Source organism: Castor canadensis, chromosome 8 (genome assembly GCF_047511655.1).
Source record: "Castor canadensis chromosome 8, mCasCan1.hap1v2, whole genome shotgun sequence".
Taxonomy (NCBI): Eukaryota; Metazoa; Chordata; class Mammalia; order Rodentia; family Castoridae; genus Castor; species Castor canadensis.
The window spans coordinates 13,980,581-14,004,250 of NC_133393.1; the positions used below are offsets into that span (position 1 = coordinate 13,980,581).

The window sequence follows — 23,670 nt, forward strand, 5'->3', positions numbered from 1 at the left end:
TGCAATCCTGGCACTTGAATGCTGTGGCAGATGCAAATTCAAGGCCAGCCTGGCTTTGAACAAACAAACAAATAAAAACTCATGAGTTCATAATGGTACTTTAAAAAAAAAAAAAAAAAAAAAAGCCCCAAAGCTTCTCACTGGTCCCCTTTAAAGGACCTTAGAAAACTACCTTGTTATTTTGAAAAGTGGTGAAGAGTCAAGCACGCATTTTCCTTTTTTGGCAGCACTGGGTTTGAACTCAGGGCCTCAAGCTTGCTAGGCAGGTGCTCTACCACTTGAGCTACTCCACCAGTCCTGCTTTGTGTTGAGTTTTTTTCCAGATAGAGTCTCACTAACTATTTGCCTGTGGCTGGCTTTGAACTGAAATTCTCCTAATCTCTGCCTCCTGAGTAGCTAGGACTTCAGGCATAAGCCACGTATTTTCCCTTCTTGAACAGCTACATCTCAGGTAATGAGACAGCTAATAAGAGATCTGTCTTTATGAAAACCTCCCACTAATGAACAGAATTATCACCATTTTACAATCCTCTAATGAAGCAATGGCTCTTGCAATGATCATTGACAACTGTTAATTCCAAAGAGACAGCCAGATGTTATGCATCTACTGAGGGAAGTACACAGAAGAAAAAATAATCAAACCCAAGCCTGATGAGGCCTCTAAGAGCTCACTTTCATCATTAAAAGTTTAAGAAGCCTTCAGAGCTGGGCACCAGTGGCTCACACCTGTAATCCTAGCAATTCAGGAGGCAGAGATCAGGAGGATCTCAGTTCAAAGCCAGCCTGGACAAACAGTTTGCGAGACCCTACCTCAAAAAAAAAAAATCCATCACAAAAAAAGGGCTGGTGGAGTGGCTCAAGATGTAGGCCCTGAGTTCAAACCCCAGCACTGCAAAAAAAAAGCTTTCAGGACAACTTTGAAAGAAACAAGGAGACAACAGGTAACAAAAGTGCCACCAGCAGTCTCTGTCTCTTCTCTATGAAAATCTAATGTCTGTTGAACACCTCACGTGCTCATGACCTCGTGTTCCCCACCAGATTCTAAGCTCCAGAGGATAACGGCTGACCACGCTTCTCTGTCTTCCCCATTGCAGGTCTGTGGGAGATAGGTGCTCAGGAAACATCACCAGGTTTGTGGTGGTTTGACCAAGCCAGATAATTTGGTCACATTATCCCTACACAATGTGGAATCAGCAGAGGGTCAAAGCCCAATATGAGTTCCTAGTAGAGAATTACATTAATTATCGCTATTAATTTAACAAACATTTATTTAGAGTCTACCATGTGCCAAGTACCCAGTAAGACACTGGGGATGGAAAGAGAAAAACACACAATTACTGCCTGTAAGAGACTGTTTTGTGGGGGAGTCAGACAAGTAAACACATAATTACAGTCATAGCTGACACTAACTGACCATTAGTATGCGCCAGGCACTGTTCCAAGCGCTTTGACCAACTATCTTATTAAGGCTTACACCCACCCGCTGAGATAGGCGCTCCGAAGAGAAACTGGGACACCAAGAGGTATGGCAACTTGCTCGAAGTCATACGAAGCAGGAGTCAAATCTTCATGGTTCCGTATGAAGGCCTCTGCTGCCGATGGCCAGCCTTTGCTGCTCCGTCACTTGGTGGGACAGGTGGAGGCAAAAGGGTGCATAGAGAAGTCGTCTCAGTCAGATGACTGAGGGGGCGAGGGGTCAGGGAAGAACCCTGGGAGAAGAGGTCCTCAACACAAGGGTTTGTGGAAGAACAAGTGAGAAGCAATAGGTAAGGCTTGATCAGAGACTCAAAGCAAACCTGGTGCTCAGAGCTCAAAGGATGAGAGGGACGTACAGCCACAGAGACAAAGGAGGTGCAACAAGAACTCACCAACACAGTGAGGCCTTGTCTCTAAGAGGTGACTGCAAGGGCAGAAAATGGGCTGAAGGAGCTCTTTGTCACGGGAGAGCAAGAGGCACAGTTACGACTACTAGCTAACACCACACCTGCTCTATGAATCTCCTAGGGCTGCTGTAACAAATGACCAAACCGAGCAGCTTAAAACAACAGAAACTGATCCTCCCACAGTCCTGGAGGCCAGAAGTGTGAATTCAAGGCACTGGCAGGGAAGGCTCCTTTCAGGGACAGTGAGGACAGATCCATGCCTTGCTCCTGGCTCCTAGTGACTGCCTAGTCCTTGGCTTGTGGCCGCATCACTCTTTCCATGGGTGTCTGTCTCTGTACCTCTTCTCCTCTTCTTACTGGACACCACCAATCACACAGGATTAGTCACACACCTCAGTGACTTCATTTCAACTTGATTATATTTGCAAAGACCCTAATTCCAAATAAAATCACATTCCTAGGTACCAGGACTTAGAACTCCAAAATATTGTTTTGAGGCTGGAGGCTCAGCTCAGTGGAAGAGTGTTTGCCTAGCAGAAATGAGGCCCTGGGTTCAATCCCAAGCATTGAAAGAAAAAAATCATTTCAGGGGACACAATTCAACCTATAACCCGATATTCTACAATCTGCTTTTTTTTAATTATTATTATTTTGTTGTCCAATAAATCCTAGATATCTTTCTATGGTTCTAACTAATTCGCCTGGTATTACTTCATCAACTATGCACAATCTCTCTATCCAATATCTCAGTAATAGGCATTCAGATGGCTTTTAATTTTCAGTCATTACAAAGAACACTCCCACCAAACCTCTCTGCACAGGCTCCTGTGCACACTGTGGGGGAAATGTTTCTGAGGACGACTTCCAAGGAGTATAAGAACAAAACCAATACAATTTCACCAGACTTGGAACGTAGGTTGGTCGCCCAGCACTTGCCTAATGTGCAGGAGGCCCTGGGTTCAAACCCCAGCCCTGGAAAGGAAAAAAAAAGAAGAACGCAGTTTCACAGCTTTTTGGTTTTTGGTAGAACTGGGAACTGAACCCAGAGCCTCGTCCACGCTGGGCAAGAGCTCTACCACTTAAGCACACCCCAGCCCTTTGGTTTTGTATTTTGCTTTTGAGAGAGGGTCTCCATCTGGCTAATCCCTGGGTCTGTCTGCTGTTGTCCCTCCTTCCACTCTCTCCACTGGTTTCAAACTCAGAGGTGAGAAGGTATTTACTGACGCCGTCAACATTTTTTCAGATAGGGCTGTAGATTTTTGTTCAGTGCTAGCCTTGGACCAAAAACCCTACTTCTGTCCCCCCACCTTGCAGCTGGAATTAGTGTGTAACACCATGTCCAGGTTTTCTTTGAGAGAGGGTCTTGTCTGCGGCCATACCACCCTGAACGCGCCCGATCTCGTCTGAGAGGGGGTCTCACTAGCTTTTTGCCCAGATTGTCATGGAACCATGGTCCTCCTATCTCTACTTCTGAAGGAGTTGGGATTACAGGATTACGTGAGTGAGCCATGATACCCAGCAGCCAGCTGGACAGTGCTGGGGAGCCACATGCCAGGGAAGTGCTCTGCCACCGAGCTACACCTCCAGCCCTCCACTGCATTTTTCTAAATAATTATTTGCTGATGAGCAGACAATCTGCTTTTATGTTTTTGGGGGGGTTTTTTTGGGGGGGGCAGGGAAGTTGGGTGTGGTGACTGATCTCATGCATGGTAAGCACACCCACTGAGTGCACCCCCAGTCCCTGGGCTTTGCACAGATTTTGCATTTGAACAAATAACTACATTATGTTAGTGGTTATAATGGTTTTTCAGTTCATACTTGGGTTATTCATGTAAAAAAAGGTACTATCTGCAAAGAATATTAACTTTATTTTTACTTTCATTTTTTCCTTATATTATTTCAGTTAGAATTTCCAGAATGTTAGATAGTAGTCTTTATTGTTTTAATGGATGACTTATTTTAATGACAGCATGATTTCATTCTTAAATCTAATGTTGGCTGGGTTTGAGGTGTTCTTTTTTATTTTAAATAAGCTATGGAGCTGAGTGGGGTGGCTCACGCCTATAACCCTAGCTACATGGAAGGCAGAGATCAGGGGTATGCAGATTAAGGACCAGCCTGGGCAAAGTTATCAAGATCCCTGTCTCAACAAAGAAACCAGGTATGGTGGTACACATCTGTAATCCTAGCTATGTGGGAGGAGTCCTGTACTGCAGTCCCAGGCAAAAAGAGACACTCTACCTAAAAAAAAAATCACCTAAAGCAAAAAGGGCTGAAGGTGAGGCTCAAGTGGAAGACTATCTGCTTAGCAAGCACAAAAGCCCTAAATTCAAATCCCATACAGCCAAGGAAAATACTTGAATTTAGTACCACTTTTGTCTCTACTGAGATAACACGTGATCGACTCTTCTGACCGCTTATTCCATGAGCTAAGAGATCAAAGCAGCCACATAGCTTGGTGACAGTGCACTACACTTTAACGTGGTGTTTAGATGTAATTTGCCAGTACTGCAGACTTTTCACCAACATTTCTAAGTAGTGTGGCTTTCTTTACCGCACTGTCAGCCCGCACTGGGAGCAGGATCGCACAACGTTGGGACATGCACAGGCTGTCGTTCATCTGTTCCTTGGCTCTGTGACAGTCTATGAGGTATTATGGGCTGTATTTCCTCAGCATTTACAAAACTTCCCTTTAAAACCATTCGATACAACAATTTTGGGATGTGATTTTTACCTTGTAGTTTGGGTTTTTTTTTTTTTTCTTTTTGCGATACTAGGGGTTGAACCCAGTTCCTCAGACAAGAGGTAGGCAAGTGTTCTATCACTTGGGCTACGCCAACCCCAGCCCTTTTGTTTACACTTTGTTTTTGAATGGGTCTTATTAACTTTGACTGGGCTAGCCTGGAACCTGAGATCCTCCTGTCTCTGCCTCCTGAGTAGCTGGGATTACAGGCATGTCCCACCACATCTGGCTTCTTTTGTTCATTTATTTATTTGTATGTGTATATGCATATATGAATGTATGTATTTTGGTGGCACTGGGGTTTGAACTCAGGGCTGTGCGCTTGCTAGGCAGGCACTCTACTGCTTGAGCCACACCCCCAGCCCTATTTCTTTAATTTTTTAGCACTGGATCTTAAATGATTTACCAATTCTATATTGTTTCATTTCATTTCAAATTTACTCATTTCAAAGTGAGATCAGAAGACAGTTAATAATCTTAAATCATTTCCTTAAAAACTCAGAACAAAATAAATGATGCTTTGGCCTGAAGTTTTTTTAGAACAACTGAGCTGGCATGGTGGTGCATGCCTGTAATTCTAGCTACTGGGGAAACTGAAGCAGGAGGATCTTGAGATCAAGGTTAGCCTGGGCTACACAGTGAGACCCGTCAAGGAAAGGGAAGGGAAGAAAAGAGAAGAGGAGGGGAGGGAAGAGCAGGGGGAGGAAAACAAGTAAATAAGCTCTGTCACCATCTTAGGTTTGTCTCAGATGAGGAAAATGGAACTTCTTTGCTCAGTGTAAACTTTGTCTTAATCCACGGGGAGACTGACGCACTGAAATGTATCATCATAGATGATACATCTATGTATCTATGATACATGATACATTTGTCATTGCCTCATGCATTTAGCACTGCCATGCTGCTTCCCTCATGATGTGCTGTTTTACTTTCCTTCTTTGTCTCTTATGACCTGTAAGGCACACTTCTTGCTTTTTCTTTTCCTTTTTGTTTTTTTTTTTTTGGCGGTAGTAGGGTTTGAACTCAGGGCCTTGCACTTGTTAGGCAAGTGATCTACTTCAGCCAGTCCTTACTTTTTCTTCATTACTTTTTTAAAAATCTTGACTCTAGCTGGGTCATCACAGTACATGCCTACAGTTCCAGCCATTCAAGAGGCCAAGGCAGGAGGATCACCTGAACCTTGGAGTTTAAAAGGGCCAGCCTGGGCAACACAGACCCTGGCTCAAAAATAAGCAAACAAATAAGTAACAAAATTAAAAATGAAAATTTTGAATTGTTCTTCCTATTCCTGCATTTTTCATCACTTTTATTTCGCCATCCCCTTGTCCTCTGGATGCTGGGAGCCACTCAGCTGTGTGATGTGGGCTGGCTGCCCTCTAAGACTGGACTAGAAGCAGTTCCACAACACGTGTGCTCCTCTCCTTACACTCGCTTGTGCTCCCCTCTGTCCCCCTTATGTCTCTTCACTCTTCTCAGCCAGCTTCTTTCAGCTGTTGACTTCTCACTTGGGGATTTTTTTGTTCTTCGGAGACTGGGGAATCTCACAAAGTACACTTTTTTTTCTTCTTGTGATACTGGAGTGTGAATCCAGGGCCTTGAGTTTGGTAGACAAGTGCTCTACCACTTGAACCACACCCCTAGCCCTTTTTTACTTCAGTTATTTTTCAGATAGGATCTCACATTTTTGCCTGGAATGGGCTTGGGCCACAATCTTCTCCCTATGCTTCTCCCATAGCTGGGATTACTGACACACACCACTATACCTAACTTGTTGGTTGAGATGGGTCCCACTAAATTTTTGCCTGGGCTGGCCTCAAATTGAGATTCTCTGGATCTCTGCTACCTGAGTAGCTGGGATTCCAGGTATACAATGCTACACCTGGCCCAGTACACAACTTGATATTTGTGAACAAAAAAACACATGCCACTTTAAAAAATTCAATTCCTTTTCTCCTGCAGTATTCCAAGGGAGAAATGACAGGACCTGAACCAAGCTCAAGATAATGGGAGAAAAGGGAAGAAACAGATTTGAGAGCAATTAAGGGGATCATAATAAACAGAGAAGAGGAATAGATCCAGAAAACTAGCCATGCCTTAAGGGTTCCCAAGCATGTCACTGAGGAGTCAGAATCTCTGAGGCTAGCCTCCCGCAATGGCAACACCTGGCACCACCCTCTAAAGCCACCCTCCCTGCAGGGGGGCAGAGGGGCACATTTTATGGTTTTCACCCCATGGACATGGAAATGGAGCTCAGCAGAGTTAAATCACTTCCAGGAGGAATTCTGGTCTCTGGAATCCAACTGCATCTTGAGCAACTTCTGAGCCTCTACACAGGGTTAGCTCAGGGAACCAGACAAGACCTGACCTGCTCCATCAGGCTTATTGGGTCGGGGGCAACAAAAACACCAGTGCTAAATGGGCATAGAAGAGAGAGCAGTCATGACCTTAGAGGTCAGGGAGCAAGACCTTGAATGGGCACTGGGCCAACACATTGGCAGCTACCTGGAGCCACTCTGCTTCATGCTGGCTGTCCAGGCATGGTTATTAGTAATGGAGGTGGGGATGTTTGCATGACAAATCACCTGGCCACCCTGGCAACACCCCACACTTGAACCGCACTCCCGGGCTTCCACACATCACGGTGTGATTGGCACAGGGAGTGCCTGGCAGTGATTTGAGCTAGTAAGAATGAGGAGAGTTCTAAACTCCCTTCCCACAAAAATTCCATACGAGGGCTGGTGTTGATGGCTTACGCCTGTAATCCTAGCTACTCAGGAGGCAGAGATCAGAAGGATCGTGGTTTGAGGCTGCCTGGGCAAATATTTCGGGAGACCCTATCTGGAAAATACCCAGCACAAAAAACAGGCTGGTAGAGTGATTCAAGTGGTAGAGTGCCTGCCTAGCAAGCATGAGGCCCTGAGTTCAAACCCCAGTACTACAAAAAAAAAAAAAAAAAAAAAACCAAAAACCATACAAAACCATGTGCTCAATTTTGACATGTTCATATCCTTTGACAGCAATTCGACTTCCAGGAATTATCCTCCAGCTATACAAGCATGAGGGCAAAGACAGGTAGGAAGGTATTTGTAGTGGTGCTGATTTAAAACAGAGCCTCAGAAACAAACTAATGTCCACCAGCAGGGAACCCATGAAATAAACTGGGGTGGGGGGTGGGTGTGGATGGCTTGCTCTAAGCATAGCTTTCTCTTAAAAAGAGTAAGAGCCTTCTCCTAGGAACAGGTTCTCCTTAAAAAGTGTAGGAGCTTCAACCTACACACACGCCTCAACGCCCCTCACCTCAGCAAGGTCCCAGGGGCGGAAGAACACAGGCAAGAACAAGCAGGCGGGAGGCTAAAGAATGAATTGTAAGTGTGTATTTTCTTTGGCCCGGGCAGTCTGGCCGAGCTCTGGGGGCTGCTGGGCAAACATTTTTCATATTTTAGTAGCTGGCCTATGCCCAAGACAGTCAGAAGTTAAGTAAGCTTGAACAAGCTGCGCCCATCCTCTCTTGGCCCCAAGAGTTCTTAATGAGGTTCCAAGGCAAACCCCTCGTGCTGCCTTAAATATCATTCACCCTTCACTACTTTTAATGAATGCAAATGATTCAGCAACAAAACACTTAGCCTGGAGTGAAATCCGTCTTTGTATGGCTGGTTTCAGAAGCTTACAGCCCTGGTTCAGACAGGGCTCTGCAGGGCAGGAGGGCAGCCCAGCAGATCCTCAGGGGCCCAGGCTAGCCCGGCCCCCACCCCATGCACATCCAGGGCAGAAGGCAGGAAGTGCACAGCATGAGGAAAGCCCCCCCCACCCCCCCCCCCCGACACTCTACCCACTACCCCAGCGGCCAGGTACAGAGACTCTCACGTCTCAGCCTCTTTATGGCTCTGTCTCCAGGACAGAGCAAAGGGGGAGCCGGGAAAAACAGAAGGTATTTCTTTGATCCAAAAAAGGGAGCAGGCGGTCCGGACACCTCAAAGGCCTGCTGGGTCACCACACATCCTGCATTCAAGGACACTTTGCTGGACACATGCCCACCCCCACCTCCACTTCACCTGATGCCAGGAACCTGGGGAACTCGGCAACAGAGAACCTGAAAAGCCCACTTGGCTCCTTGCCCTCCTCACCAACTTCACCGGGAACAACAACAACACAGACAGTGTAAATAACCCAATTTACACCCTGTTTGCAAAGTTCTCTTTTGGCAGCAAAAACTGAAAGCAATTTGTCAGGAGTCTAAGAGCAACTTTTAATAATTTATTTCCAACCTGGGGGCTCAAGGGGATTTGTTGCCCTGTCAGCCTGATCAACACCTCTCTCTGGCCTAACTCTCCTGGCCAGGAACAGACTGCTGTTAATTCAGCTGCCCCCACCCTCATCCGTGATGCCAGGCCAGCAGGAGAACTGAGGACTGCCCAAGTCTGCTGGGCTGTCCTGACCATGGATATAAATGAGAATTCAGGGGGCACTAGACCAACACCAGGCAACTAGTTAAACTCAGGACAACTGATGTCCCACAGCTCTCTGCCCAGTGTCCTTAAGACATTAAAAGGGCTTAAAAAAAGTACAGTCAGCCCTTCATATCTGCAGGTTCTGCATCACAGATTCAACCAACTTGGGGTGGGGAAAAAAACTTTTTTTTGGTGGGACTGGGATTTGAACTCAGTGCTTTGCACTTGCAAAGTAGATATTCTACTACCTGAGCCACGCCTCCAGGCCATTTTGCTCTGCTTATTTTGGAGATGGGGGTCTCCAGAACTCTTTGCCTAGGCTGGCCTTGAACCTCGATCCTACTGATCTCAGCCTCCCAGGAGTAGGACACCAGCACTCAGCTGAAAATATATTTTTTTAAATTACATCTGAACCCTGATTTCAAACCTCAACACTACCAAAAATAAAAAAGTGTCCATCTGTACTGAACATAAATAGCTTTTCTTGTTATTATTCCCTGAACAATAATGTAACAATTAATTATACAGCATCTGCATTGCACTGGCTATCTTAGTAATCTAAAGATGACTGGAAGTACACAGGAGGATGTACACAGGCTGTATGTACTTCATTCTTACTTCTTTCTGAGTTAGTCTGCTCTGGTTTTGCTTTTGGTGGTGCTGTGCTGAAGCCCGCTGGGGAAGGGCTCTGCTGCAGAGCTACACCCACAGCCCAATGCCGTTTTATACAAAGGACTCAGACAACCAGATTTTGGTATTCAAGGAGCCTCTGGGAACCAGTGCTTGAGTACTTGCCTTCCAGTGATTCATTAATCAGCCCCTTTCCTACCTGGCCATGCCTTCCCAGGGTTAAAATTCAAGGTAATGACACAGAGAGAATACATTCTGCAACCCCTGTAAGGCAGAGTGCCTAAGCTTACAGAAGAGACTTGCAAGCTCTGCTCTTGATAGTCATATAAAAAAGGGACATGGCTTTCTCTTTTCCTCTACCATTTAAATCCAACCCCACAGCCAATCCATTCCACCGCTGAATGAACCAGAACTCAGTCAATCTGAGAATTCCTGGCAGGGCCGGGGCATAGCATGGTGGTACATCACAGTGCTTGCCTCACATGCACGAGGCCCTAGGTTTGATCCCCAGCAACACACACACACACACACACACACACATCCCAGGCCTTTGGGCTACTTGAGTCCTAAAAGAGGGAACTGTGCCACTTAGTAATGCTGGGGCAGCACAAAACAATGAAGACACCAGTAGTCTCCATAAAGTCAGGATCAACCCACACAACCGTGCTCGCTAGGGGAGAAAACGCTGCTTACTATCTCCTGTCTGTCTCCTGTTTGTCCCACTCAGGTCCCCATCCCCTGAGCTGCTGTTATGACATTTACTATGCAGTTGCCTCTCTGGCCTTCTCTGCATGGCAGTCGTCTGGTGAATCACTCTCTTCTAGCTGTGTCCTGATATCGATTCCTGGAGTGAAGCTCATCTCCCCCAGGCAGAGCCCAGACTTTTTAAATGGAGACTCTCCAGTCAGAGTCATTTTACTCTGTCCATAACAGATGGTTTGCGTGCTTAGGGACATCTATCTTCTCTACTGTATCTCTCTTCTTTCTGAGGACTTAAAAGTGTCCCCAGAACCCACCCGTGCAGACAGACAGACACACAACACAACACTACACAACACAGCATGATGCCTTATGCCTTAAGCATCACCTGTTATTAATGTGCCAGACAAAAAAGGAAAAAAGCTTGTATTAAAAGTTAGTGGAGGATGAGAAGCAAAAACAGGCCTGTAAATTAATCACCCCCTCAGTTACAACCATCTTTTATTGGGTACTCTCTAGATCACACACCAATTTCTTCACGGACACTGAATTCCAAAGATACCACTGCTTTTAAGATGCACCATTATGTATGTACACTGAAAGGAAAACTAGCACCAATTAAATGAAGACACAAAGCTATATAATTGATTCAAGTTAGATCCCAATTTCACCAATGTGAAAACATGAGAAGGAAGAACATTCAGAGTAAATGAAATCCAGTACTAAGTGTTGATATTTCCACCTTACAAAAGAGGAAACTGAGGCTCAGAAGTGAAGTGATCTGTGTAAGGTCTCAGTAAAGAAGTTGTGGAAGTAACTTAGTAAGGAACTCAGTTCCTCAACAGATTTCTGGATTTTCCTTGAGGAGGGGGCAGCCAGGCCTCAGAGAGACCGTCCTTGGTTAAGCTGTCTCATTAAAGGCAAACGACACTTGTGTGACTGATTCCTAAAACCAGGGTCTTTCTTCAGTTGCACCTTCACAGATCCGACTTCCAGAAACAACAACAAAAGGAAAACAGGTTTCCCTAGCTCCTTCCCTATAAAACTAGCTGGAAGTGAGGGGGACCTCTCAGCCAACTTGTTATATATAAAGTACATTTAATGAGCCTTTCAAGTCCTGAGAGTGGGAGAAGGAAGGGTTCACTGGAAACCTGATACTTTGGCAGCCAAGCGAGAGGGGCCAGGCCCTTAGCATCAGCCCCTAGGGATAAACACCCTCCCAAGCCCCTTTGTCTGCCAGAGGAGATACTTCCTGGGGGGCAGGAGGCGGGAAGGGTTTTTATGACAAAGCCCACCTAACAACAACCCTCCACCAGAGACCTGGCTGGGGTCTTTGAACAACCCACCTAACCATAAACCCTCTATCCTTCCCCAAACCTGCTGGGGTCCCTCTCTCCACAAATACCTGTGACTGCCATAAACGCCCTGAAACAGCCCCTGTTTACGGCCCAGCCTGCCTGCTGCTAAATGAGGGCATTTGTTTCAAATTTGCAAATACCGAAGGCAGTGGAAACCTAAGTCCACCCTTAAAATGAAATGTCCTGCATTCCTCCCCGCCTGAAGCACCGGGCTTCAAAAGCTGCAGAGGCCGCGCTGTTTACTCACTGGAGGGGCTAACGGGGGGGGGGGGGGGGGGGAGGTTGGTCCCTGATCCCAAGGAGGCGCCTTTGATCCGGGCAGGGTGGGAAGGAGGGAGAGGGGTGCCCCCAGCGCCCACATTCTCCAGCCCCTTCTGGGTCACCAGCAGCAACTGCGGAGGGCCTGGAAAAGGGAGTCTCATGGGAAGGCCCAAGTAGAGACTCGCCTAAAATTGCTGCCTGGAGACAGTGCAGGACAGCTTGGCGGCCTTGTCAGGACCATCTTCAAAGGGCCCTGGAGACAAAGGTAAAAGAGGGTTAGGGAAGGCATGGGAGGCCAAGAAGCAGCCTACAGCACCCAAGACTCTTAGACAGCAAAAAAGGGGCAAACTCTCCCAACACAGGACACAAACCCACACTTCACCAAAAGTGAGTGCGGGGTGTTTACTAAATAAAAGCATTTTAAGAAGGAATTGTCAAGAAGGGGAGAGACCCCCAGGGGCTGTTCCAGCAGATACCTCTTCTGCCTCCTGGAGTGGAAGTGGAGCCCAAATCACAGGCCTAAAAAGCTGCTGAATTTTTTAAATTGACCTGCTTAATAATTGGCTTAATCTCCTAAATTAACCAAACCAGTAAAATGATTTGCTCCATATAACTGTAATTATAAACAACTTGTTTGTTCCCCTAGGACCACAAGACAAACTTTTCTTTGTGGGTGATCTGTTTTGTGTTTCAGGTGGCTCTCAAATGCCATCCTAGCCCATCACCTCTCTTAGGGACCTGTTGGTCTGAGGACGCCTTCATCCTCTTTCCCAGCTGGGAAACAGCACACCTTTGTTTTTTGTTTTCGTAGATGAGCTACAATAGAATCACCAGAGCTGCTGCTCTGCATCCTGCCTTGTCCATATAGCTCCTAAGGAACCTCATTCAGGTTCACACTGAACCTGAGAACTTCAGAAGCAGAAGAAAAAAACTGTAGAATTCCCAAGAGAGAGCAAGGACTCAGACCAAGGGAGACATAGCTGGCTCTCCCAGAATGTCAGAGAGCCTGGTCAACTTCTTCAGAACCCTCTGGAAGATTAGAAGACTTGACTCCAAAGTCATCATGCTCCTATTTGCCCAGACTCTGGAGCACAGGAACAATTTCAAGAGTGACTCTGTAACCACCTACATAGTCTCCAGCACAGCCCAGTTTACACTCCTAGCAGGAGCACACCTGCAAGCCAGGACCTGTAGCCTTGACCTTCCAGAAGCACTAGGCAGAGAAGACTGAGAAAGCACCGGTTCCTGAGAGACACTCAGAACGTGCAGTCAAGCCATGTTCTAGGTCTCTAGACTACAAAAAGTCTGACCATAGCTCTTTATTGTTTTTTGTTTTTGTTGTTTTGTTTTTTTGAGATGGTGTCTCCATATGTAGCCCAGGGTGGCCTCAAACTCTAATATTCCTGCCTCCAGGTCAGAGGCTGGAATTAGAGACTTGTGCCCTCACCCCCCACTGATCAGAACTCTTTCATACAAACCTCTGAATGGGCCATTGAAAAACTTAACCTTGTGGTTTTGTAACCAAAAAAAGCAGGGAATGGCAATTTGGAATGCGGAGCCCAAAAGCTCTCCTCATGTAGAAATTACTGAACACTCTTTGCCTAGAAAGAGCAAAGGTTACTCCACGCTCTGACTCTGGCAGGACCGCTCCTCAACCCATCCAGAGTGGTCTGCTCTACCAATCATCTCCCCAGAGTTTGCCGTCCTCCAGGGCATGATGGCTGTCACCGAGGAGATCAGCACTTACTACCACTTACTAGCTCAACTAGGAGAAGCATGGAAGGTGCTGAGTGGATCATACTTTTGTGACTCAGATGATAAACTGAGGAATTTGGGGGGGAATACACCCCCTCCCCCCAAAAAAACCCACCTGTCTGTCTACCTCTGAGCCTTGTTGACAGGGTCCGGGGTCATTATGTGTGGAAGCATTTTGTAAATTACAAAGCAGGGTGCAGTGTGGGTGATTACAGAGAAGGCTCTTCCAAAGCACACCCAGCCCTCTTCCCAGCTCCAAGCTCTCTTCAGGCATTTTCCCTTCTGTGCAAAAAAAGGGGGTACACATTGCGACCCTCTATGACTCAGAGAAAAGTGGTTTTCACCCAATAAATAATTCCTTCCTAAACCTCCCCAAAAATCTACCCAAACCTGTCCACCCCCCCCTTTGCACCCAGAGAATTACACCCTGACACCCACGTTACCAGTTGATCAGGTCCAAAGGCACCTGTGCCTACACATGAGAGAGTAAAACAGCCCTCAGATGAAAGTCTCTCCCCAAAACTGAGGGCAAGGAGGAGAGCCTGTGACATGTGGCAGAAACACAGCTGGAGGTGTCACACTGCATCACCTCAAAGGTCACTATGGCCAAGGCTCTCCAGGGCCTTGTGTCCTACAGTTGAAGCCTGGAAAGGAGGATGCGACTTGCCCAGGGTCATACAGCAGCTTGGGCAAATGTGGGAATAGGTTCTGAGCCTCCTAGGTCTGAGTTCGTGTCCCAGTACCTCCCAGGCTCGGGAGATGTGGACATCCCCAAGGTCCCCAGAGCTGGAGCCCTTTAAGGCCTGGGACCTACCTTTGAGCTGGAGGTGATACTCTCACAGATTCCTGTGTATCAGGAGTGCCCACACACTCTACCTGGGGGCCTGGGAGACCCTGCTATCCCCAGAGAGAGAGGACCCTGGAGAGAGGGAGGCCCGAAGTTCCATAATGAAATGTGAAGTAAGCTCCAAGCAGCCCCCTCTTCCCTGGAGACTCAGCCAGCCTTCTGCACCAGTATCACGGGAGGCCGGAAGCCTGCATCTGCCATGCAGCAAAATCCTCTGGCGGGAGAGAAGCCCAGAAAAAGGCCAAGACCTCAGCAGCCACAGACCATGTGGAGTGACTACAGTGCACACATCCCTACCCCGCTTCTCCTATTATAGATGTGTGCAGTAGTGCCCCTCCCACCACCACAGGAGGAAAGAGAACTGCAGTGGAGCCACACAGAATCAGCTCACCAAAATCATTTTGGCCCCTCCGCTGAGAAACAAAGGGCCATTAGTTGCAAGGCCTTTGTTCCAATAGGACAGCTATGAACACAAAGGTTGTACACTGCTCAAGATGCCTGGTCAAAGTGCCAATACTGAAATACTGCCTGAGCTCCCCTAGCCAAAGGCCAGAGCCCTTACATCCACCTGGAGGAAGAGGTACCTATTTCTTCTTTCCTTTCATTCATTTTTTTCTTTTTCTTTGCAGTACTAGGAATCAAACCCAGGGCCTTGCTCATGCTAGGTAAGTGTCCTACCACTGAGTGACACCCCCAGCCAAGAGCCACCTATTTCTAATGTACACAAAGGTACTGTAGAGCTGGCAATGGGACACCCCAGTCAGCACAGAAGTAGACAAGCATTCTGCATCCTCCCTCACCACCACCCCTACTCCCAAGAAGGGGACACAAAGGGGCAGTATGTCTCCTGGGGGAGAGGACAAGCATGCTAGTCTCACTCCTATAGACAGCCCTCCATCCCTGACCACAAAGCGCCTCGAAACCTCCCTGTGGTGCTGCTAGAAGTTCCCACAAGCTGCACAGAGCCCGCTGACTGGGGAAATCCTCCCAGCCAGGCCATCATCGATGATAGAAGCACTTTCCTTGGGTATTGTAAGCGTCTGCCCAGACAACAGGAAGCACAGTAAAATCCGCTGCCTGGAAAAACCTCAGAATGTGGAGGCAGATGGTGGCCTTGAACCAGCACCGACCCCCTTAGGACAATCTGCTACTGGCTGGAGAGAGGGAGAGTAGCTGTGCCCACATTTCTAAGCTACAGCTGGATACTGAGACCCATTTAGCAAACCTGTGTCCTTGGGCTGGGGGTACAGCATAGAGGTAGAGCATTTGTCCCGCATGAGCACGGCCTTGGGTTCCATCCCCGACACCACACAAAAAAAAAAAGAAAAGAAAAAGAAAACCTGTGGTTTTGAATGAGGAATCAATCTCTAAAAGCTGCCAGTCAAGAGGGACTCTGCTGAGCCCCTACAGGCAGGGATCAGTACCATTTGCACTGAGCAGATGAAACAGGCTCAAAAAGGTTAATTACCCAGCTCTGGGCCAGGTGGTTGCCCAGCAATTAAACCAGGACCAGAATACAGAAAAACAGGTATTGCAGGACGAAAGACAGATAGCTCTTTCCCTACTTTACCACGCATGGATGCCGGGTGACAGCAGAAGAGTTCTCAGATTCCATCCCATGCTCTGATGTCATCCTGAAGCAGTGACCACTGCCTACAGCTACTTAGCAATGTCAGCTCCTTTCTCCTCTCTGAAATCCTCCCACTCCCCATTTGCTCTCAGACTTACTGTCCCACACATTCTGGAATGTTCTTCTATTCTACTTAGCACCTAACCAAATGGTATGTTTCATTATATTTCATCTGATTCACATCTGTCCATCTTATCTCCTTCCAGGCTTCCACCGCTCCTCAGACAGCTTCGCCCACAGAAGACACCTAAACACTTTGAATGGACTCCTCCTAGTCCATCAATGTCAACAGCACCCTCTTTCTCATCACTGCCCCCCACTACAGACTGACCAATCCTCCTTCCCACTACATGCCGGCTCTCAAATTGGAATGTAAGTAGGAATCTCCTAGGAGGTTCTTTATAAACGCAATTTCCTTTTGAAATGTGACCTATGTGACTGGACCAGATTCAAAACAAAAAATACCTAATAAAGAAGAAAAGACATTTCCTGGCCCCTCCCCCAAACAATCTTGATGGGCTGGTCTGTAGTAAGGCTTAGGAAGCTAAAATTTTAATTAGTACCTCAAGTTACCTGCTGTCCTGCTACACTCCTATACCTCCCCACCATGTGTTTTGGGGTTTTTTCCCCTCTTTCCTTTTTTTTTTTTTTTGCAATACTGGGATTTGAACTCAGGGCTTCAAACTTGCAAGGCAAGCCCTCAACAGCCCCCATACATTTTTAGGAAACACCTATCTACACCTTCCTAAGATGTGTCTCAGACTCCCTACCCTATGACTTAGGATCTAGTTTTCAGAAGTTACATGTATGCTTAAAACCACAAGAGCAGATGCTTATCAAGAGTCTGAGCTTCCAACAAGAGCCTGGGCTCTGCAGGGCACCTGGTAGGTGTCCCCACACTCACCCATGCATCCATTTAAGGCACACCTCACCTAAGACACAGGGAGCCCACAGCTTGGCAATGCAAAGGTGCCTGTGTGTGTCAGCCTTTTCAACAAAGCACCCTCCCTGCTCCAGTGCTATTTGTGCAGCATTACTGGGAGGGAAATGGCCTAAGTGCAGAGAAGAAAAGAGGATGGAAAAAGTGACATACTACAGAGGGCTTCCTCAAACCACTGATTAGCTATGGCAGCTTACCCCCCCCACCACCACCACCGCCAGCTCCACCAAAGCGCCAGGGGGCTCAGCAGGGCGGAACTGTGCACTCAGAACTGAACTCAGGGAACCTCTGGACAAGCCTATAACCCAGTCACAAAGGCAGAACCTCCATATCCTCAGAAAAAAGGACCAGGCGGATGGTGCCAAAGCAGGAATGGAGGAAGAGGAGCAGGCAGCAACTTCAGGGCAAGTGATGTTCTGTGCCAGCAACCACGACCCCATCCTGTAGCCCCACCACGTGGCTCTAGCCAGGGACAATGCCGAGGCACAGCAGCAGAGAGGCATGCGACTGAGGTTAGGAAGAGCAGAAGGAGGTTGAGGGACACAGGCCAAGGACACCCAACCCTGCTTAATGACCCTTTCTTCCATCAGGAAAACACCAAAGACTGAATCCCTGGCCCCAAGCTGCTCTTGGCTCAAATATTAAGAGCCTGAACCAGCCAACCTCCATCCCAGATGAGGCTCTCAGAAGCTGTGCTGGCTTGAACACAAACTCACACAAGTCCCCTAATTCTCAATATGAAATGCTCCAAACACTAACAACGCGACAACTGTTGAAGCCCAGCAGACAAGCCTCCCTTAATGAGCCAAATGTATTCCTGAAAAGTCATCCGCCCTTCCACCCAACTTCTGCCTAAAAAACCAATTTCTCCAATGTCTCGCCTTATAAAAAGAGACACGCGCTCCTCTAGGTTAAGCCAAGACTCTGAAAGTAACTAAACATCACACTTAAAACTGCAAACCTCCTAGGCAGGCACACTCTACAACAGGCAAATTTTTTGATAAAATCTAATTCAAATTAAACCCAAAGTGAGGCAATTTTTAAATGTACACATCACACCTAAATGTGTTCACAGGAACACATTTAAAGATTTAAAGCAAATCTTCAAATATTGTGCAAAGTCTAGGCCCCTAAGTTACACTGTTACACAGGAAAGTCAAATACCTTGGATTTCTACACAAAGAGGACTACCTAGCCCAGGACTTTGTAACTTTGGGGTCTTGTTAAGGTGCAGGCTGTAGGGATGGGAAGGTAGCTCCATGGTAGAGCACTTGCCCAGTATGTATAAGTTACTGGATTCAATCCCCAGCATAGGGGGGGGTTAAAAAAAAATGTAGCTTGTAACCAGGCATAGTAGAGTTTAACTGTAATCCCAGCACTGAGGAAGCTGAGGTAGGAGGATCTTGAGTTCAAGGCCAGCTTGGGCTATAAATTGAGACCCTGTCTCAAAAAAATGCAAATTGTGATTCTGATTCATACTCTCAGGAAATGCTGATGTCATTTGGCTTTGGATGTTATATCAAGTAGCAAAATTACAGAAAATCTAGGCCTGTACACAGTTCACTGCAGCTGGAACCTCAGCACCAGTTTTTCAGCTATAGCCTTTCAAGACAAGTCAGCTTCATAAGCAGCAGTGGCCATGCCCAGAACTCTCTAAGAGAAAGTCAGAAACCCTGCCATATCAAAATTCAAAAAAATACCACAAAAGAAAACAGTCAGGAAACAGGGGAGGAGAATCTGATCCCCTGATTCTGTCACAGTGGACCAGGTCCACCCCACCCCAGAGAAGCTGGACAGGGCACAAAAGACTCCCAGGATGTAAAGGGGAAATTTAACTTTACCTGTGATTACACCATACTCAAAAGCTTCATTCCCTTTTTTTGATGAACCTAGAAAAGGACCCACTATAAAAAAGGTACTGTAGTGAATTCTACAGGGAAAGACCTTCAGTAAGACCCAAGTGAGGTGAAAATATGGAAGGTGTCCCAAGATGAGCAGGTGTCTACTTTCTGGCAGGAGAGAAAGGACAGATTCTGGAAGGATGCAGAGAGACTAGGCAAAAGTCAGATGGGGGACTGGGCCACAGGGTTAAATGGGCTAGGTGACTAGAGTGGAGGGTTCCAGCAAGTGGGAAATGTTGACCACGATTGTAAAGCTAGAAAGGCATGTTAGAAGCACACCACAGGAAAAGAAAGACCCAGAAAGGGAATTTTCTATACTTCATTACAGTTTCTCCTCCGCACGACTCCAGGAAGAAAGCACCTTTACAGAGGAGGTACACAGACAGGTCAGGAAATTTGCCCACATTGGGCGCCAGTGGCTCACGCCTGTAATCCTAGCTACTCAGAAGGCAGAGATCAGAAGGATCACAGTTCAAAGCCAGCCCAAGCAAATAGTGTCACGAGACCCTATCTTGAAAACCCTTCACAAAAACAGGGCTGGTGAAGGCCCTGCCTGAGTTCTAGCCCCAGTACCACAAAAAAAAAAAAAGAAAGAAAGAAAGAAAGAAAGAAATCTGTCCACATCACATGGCAAATTTGAGTTGGCTCTGCCAAATATTTCATCCCCATAACCTAAGCTCTATCCACCAGCTGCTCTGAAAGCCAGGAGCCTGACCACATCCTCCGGAAGTAATGGAAAGATCACCCTGTCTTCTCACTCTGCTTCCCAACAGCTGAGAAAAGCCACCACTGGTAAAAGCTAACCCCAAGCCTGATTTACAGGCTGCAGAGCCTTGGGGAATCTGCAGGATAGCATATCCCAGTATGTGACAGCTCAATTTCCCCCAAAGCAACAAGAACCTGGAGAAAAGATCCCAGGGAGGGGAATGGGGATGGACAGTGACCACAACTTACCAAGTAGTTGGTGTTAAGAATCCCAGGTTTCGATAGGGTGTCAGTGGCTCACGCCTGTAATCCTAGCTACTCAGGAGGCAGAGATCAGGAGGATCATGGTTCGAAGCCACCCCGGGCAAATAGTTCATGAGACCATATCTTGAAAAACCCATCACAAAAAAAGGGCTGGTGGAGTGGCTGGAGATATAGGCCCTGAGTTTAAGCACCAGTACCACAAAAAAAAAAAGAAAGAAAGAAAGAAAGAAAAAATATCCAACACAAAAAAACAGGGCTGGCAGAGTGTCTCAAGTGGTAAAGTGCCTGCCTAGCAAGCATGAGGCCCTGAGTTCAAATCCCAATCACATACACACACACACACACACACACACACACACACACACACACACACACACACAAAAGATCCAAGGTTTCAAATGTCAAGCCTTCTTCTCTTTCTTCTTCTCCTCTCCCTCCTCAGATGTATTTATCACACCAGGGATCTCCAAGTTTGGAAAGTAACTCAGCCATTTACAGCTTAATTACCTGAATTTCAAAATGGTCTAATCCACAAACCTGGCCAGGAGATTAGGAGGTCCCTAACTCCAATCTTATTAACAGTGAGGTCTTAGACTCCAGTTAATGACACAGTTAAACAATGAGATGGAAAAATGTACTGTGATCTATTAAAAAATCGTTGCCCCCTGAAGTCATGCGTCTGGGGTGGGCAGAGTCAAGGGATTTCACTACAAGACAGCAGGCGCCTCAGCCTCGTCTGAAATTGTTTACAGCACATGGACAGGTTCCACACCGAGGCACATTTGGTGGAACTGATTTAAGGCTCTCATTAAAATGTTCCTTTGTTGAGCACTGAGACATCCCCCCAGCCCCCAGAGGAGATTCCAGACCTCCTGTCCCAAGCCCTCAGCCTGCCCTAACTTCCCCCTCACAAACCCCCACCCCCCCACACACACAACAACCATCACTGGATTAACATCAGAGTCATTTCTCATGGAAGGAATTTAGGAATTTAGCATTGTTGAGCAAGAGTGTCTCCACCAGAATCTCCCCTTGATTTCAGAACTCTAAACAGCAGCATCAGCAGCAAAGGCAGCCACACTGGGCAGAGCCACACAGCAAAACCCAACCAGGCAACCCAGGAGGCCTGTGCTCTCAGGCTACCCGCCCATATGGCTGAGGCTCCATCCTGGCCCTGCAAAAAAAAAAAACTTCCATACTTCCTCTGGGAGCAGATGTAGACTCTGCCATGAGCAATAAACACCACACACATCACAAGAAATACAAGGCAATTCCAGAAACAACTCCTAGTAATGCCCCGGGGAGGTTCTTTTCCTGGGTTACATTCACCTCACCTTTTACAACTGAGGGTAGGGGAGATGTTCATTCGACCAGCCCCCAATTCCCTCAACAGCTGCCAGGTCAGGAGGATTACAGAAAAGGCAATTCGCTACCTGCCCTCCTCGCTCTCCAAACCACTCTCCAAAGGAGGAGGAGAATGATAAGCCAGGACAGGTCCCCTGGGCACAGAGTGCGCCAAAAGAGGGCTGCCTTCAGGACCACCACCATGGAAGATTTTGTTTTGGAAGCTGGGGAGGGCTTTGGGGTAGCTGGGCGATTTCCTGTAAAGCACTTCCACACCACAGAGGTGACACTCAGGTGTGATCGAGTCAGGAAATAAAAGCTGCGGGGGAGTGGGGGGAGGGAGAAAAAGGGGGTCCTGTTTGCCCTGGAGATGCGGGCCACACCCTCGTCAAAACGCTGAGGCCCTCCAAGAAAGCCAGAGTGTGCTCCTTTTTTGAGATTTTTAGAGATTTTCTTTACTCCGTGAGGACAGACAGGATGGAAATCCAGGAAGGAGCAGAACAAACCCCGTCCGCACCTTGGCAGGCCGGCCATGCCCGATTTTGGCAGCGGCCTTCACACATTAATCACCGCGACAGCCTGGGACCCTCTGCTGCCGGGATTCGACCCTGGCACGGAATGGGCTCAGGGCTCCGGCCCAGGAGCTGGAGGAGATGAGGCAGCCCCTAATTCTTCCCTTCTTCGGCCCTAACCGGCACCGCCATCTGGGGTCCCAGCTTTGCCCAGGAACTTGCGGGAGGGGACGGAGAGCTTCGGGCCGCCGTAGGTAACAAAGCTGCGCGCTCTGCGCGCCGCAGGTCGGTGGGGATCCGGCCCTAGGCCGGCCTCCGTCACCTGGGCTGAGCCCACCGGGGCCACTCCGTCGCCCCGCCGCCAGCCACCAACCGCACCTCTCACGGGCGTGGGGGGGTCATTTCTCCCCGAAAAGAAACTCCCCACCAGGGCTCGGGAGGCGGCAACTCCCGGCAGTTCTGGAACAAACTCTCGGGTCCGGCCGGGAAAAACTCTGGAGGCTGGAAACGCGTCCCCGCCGGCGGGATGGGAGAGGGACCCCAACCGAGTGCGCGGGGGCTTCGCCAGCCTCCCGGCCCCCAGCCTCTCTGCGTCCTTCCACCCAGACCTCTCACCCCCAGCGAGCCTCGCCCCCACTCCAAGGATTTCTGCCCCCGCTCCAACCGCCCAACCCACCTCCCCAGAACCCCCATTGCCCTCGGGACCCCCGCTCTTGCCAAGCCCAGCTCCCCCGGCTCGCCGGGACTCACCGCCCAGCAGCGGCAGCAGCAGGACGCTGAGCAGAGGCAGCGGGCGGGGGCTGGCCCCGGATCCCCGCGCAGCTCCCATTGCCACGGGATCAGGGAAAGTGGGTGGAGGGCGCACGGCGGGCGCGCGGACTGCGCTCCGTGGCGGGCCCAGGAGGCCGACGCACCGGAGCGCGGGCGCCGCTGCAGCAGCCGCAGCCCGAGCCCGAGGCGTCCGGAGCTGGAGCCGCGCGCGCCCGGTACCTCCGAGTCCTCGCGCGCCGCCGCAGGCGCCAAGCCCCGCCCAACGACGACCCCTCCTCTCCAGCCGCCGCACGGCGTCCCGCCCCCTCGACGCCCCCTCCCCGCTACGATGGGGAGGAGCTCGCAGTTGGGGGGAGGGATCTAAGGAAGGATGGGGGACAGAGGGAGGAAAGTTCAGGCGTGTGCGAGGGACCTGGGCGAGATGGGAAAGTTTACCCTGTACCCACTGCCTAGTTTGTCTACAGGGATTTAGAAGAACCAAAGTGGCGCTTGTGATTCCTTGACCCCTGAAGAAGGGAGTAAGTTCTGGGCCTATCTGGAGGTTCCGACCAACAGTTTGCCCAGAATTCTCCAAATGGGAAGAGAAAAGCAACCCAAAAATCCTGACGGAGACCCAGACCAGCAGGGTGTCCTTGGTGTCCACATGTAGGGTAACCTGGAGACATTGTGGAGCTCAGGGTGAGATGTAGCAGGAGGAGGTGGGGAGGAGTGCATGGCTGGGGTCTGGCTTGGCTCTGGACCAATCTGAACCCAAAGGTAGAAATACACTGGGCTCTGAAAGCCAGGGCACAGGCTATTAAACAGACAAATTCATCCCAAGTCCATCTCCAGGCAGTCTGGGCTGTGTCAGGGCATGGCCAAGTCTCCAGCTGTGGGGAGGCCCAGCACAGACCTTGTTCCAGGCACCCCCACCCCCAGCATCACCACCCCCACATTCTTTCTTTGTTGTGAAAGCAGCAAGGGGTGTAGGAGGCGGGTC

The 23,670-nt window shown here is 48.5% G+C and overlaps 1 protein-coding gene across 2 annotated transcripts in view; it reads right to left on the bottom strand.

The window, feature by feature from the left end:
• The window catches only part of Ptk7 (protein tyrosine kinase 7 (inactive)), a 61,304-nt gene extending 38,417 nt beyond the window's left edge, over positions 1-22,887 (bottom strand). Inside the window, exon 1 of one of the 2 annotated variants that reach the window (XM_020157240.2) lies at positions 22,671-22,887. In XM_020157240.2, coding sequence (XP_020012829.1) covers positions 22,671-22,749 — 79 coding nt within the window. In that variant the 5' untranslated portion in view covers positions 22,750-22,887. Of the gene's footprint in view, positions 1-1,480; positions 1,563-22,670 lie in introns of those variants that run through there. The other variant, XM_074082149.1, reaches the window with a different exon arrangement.
• Between the last annotated feature and the right edge of the window lie 783 nt (positions 22,888-23,670).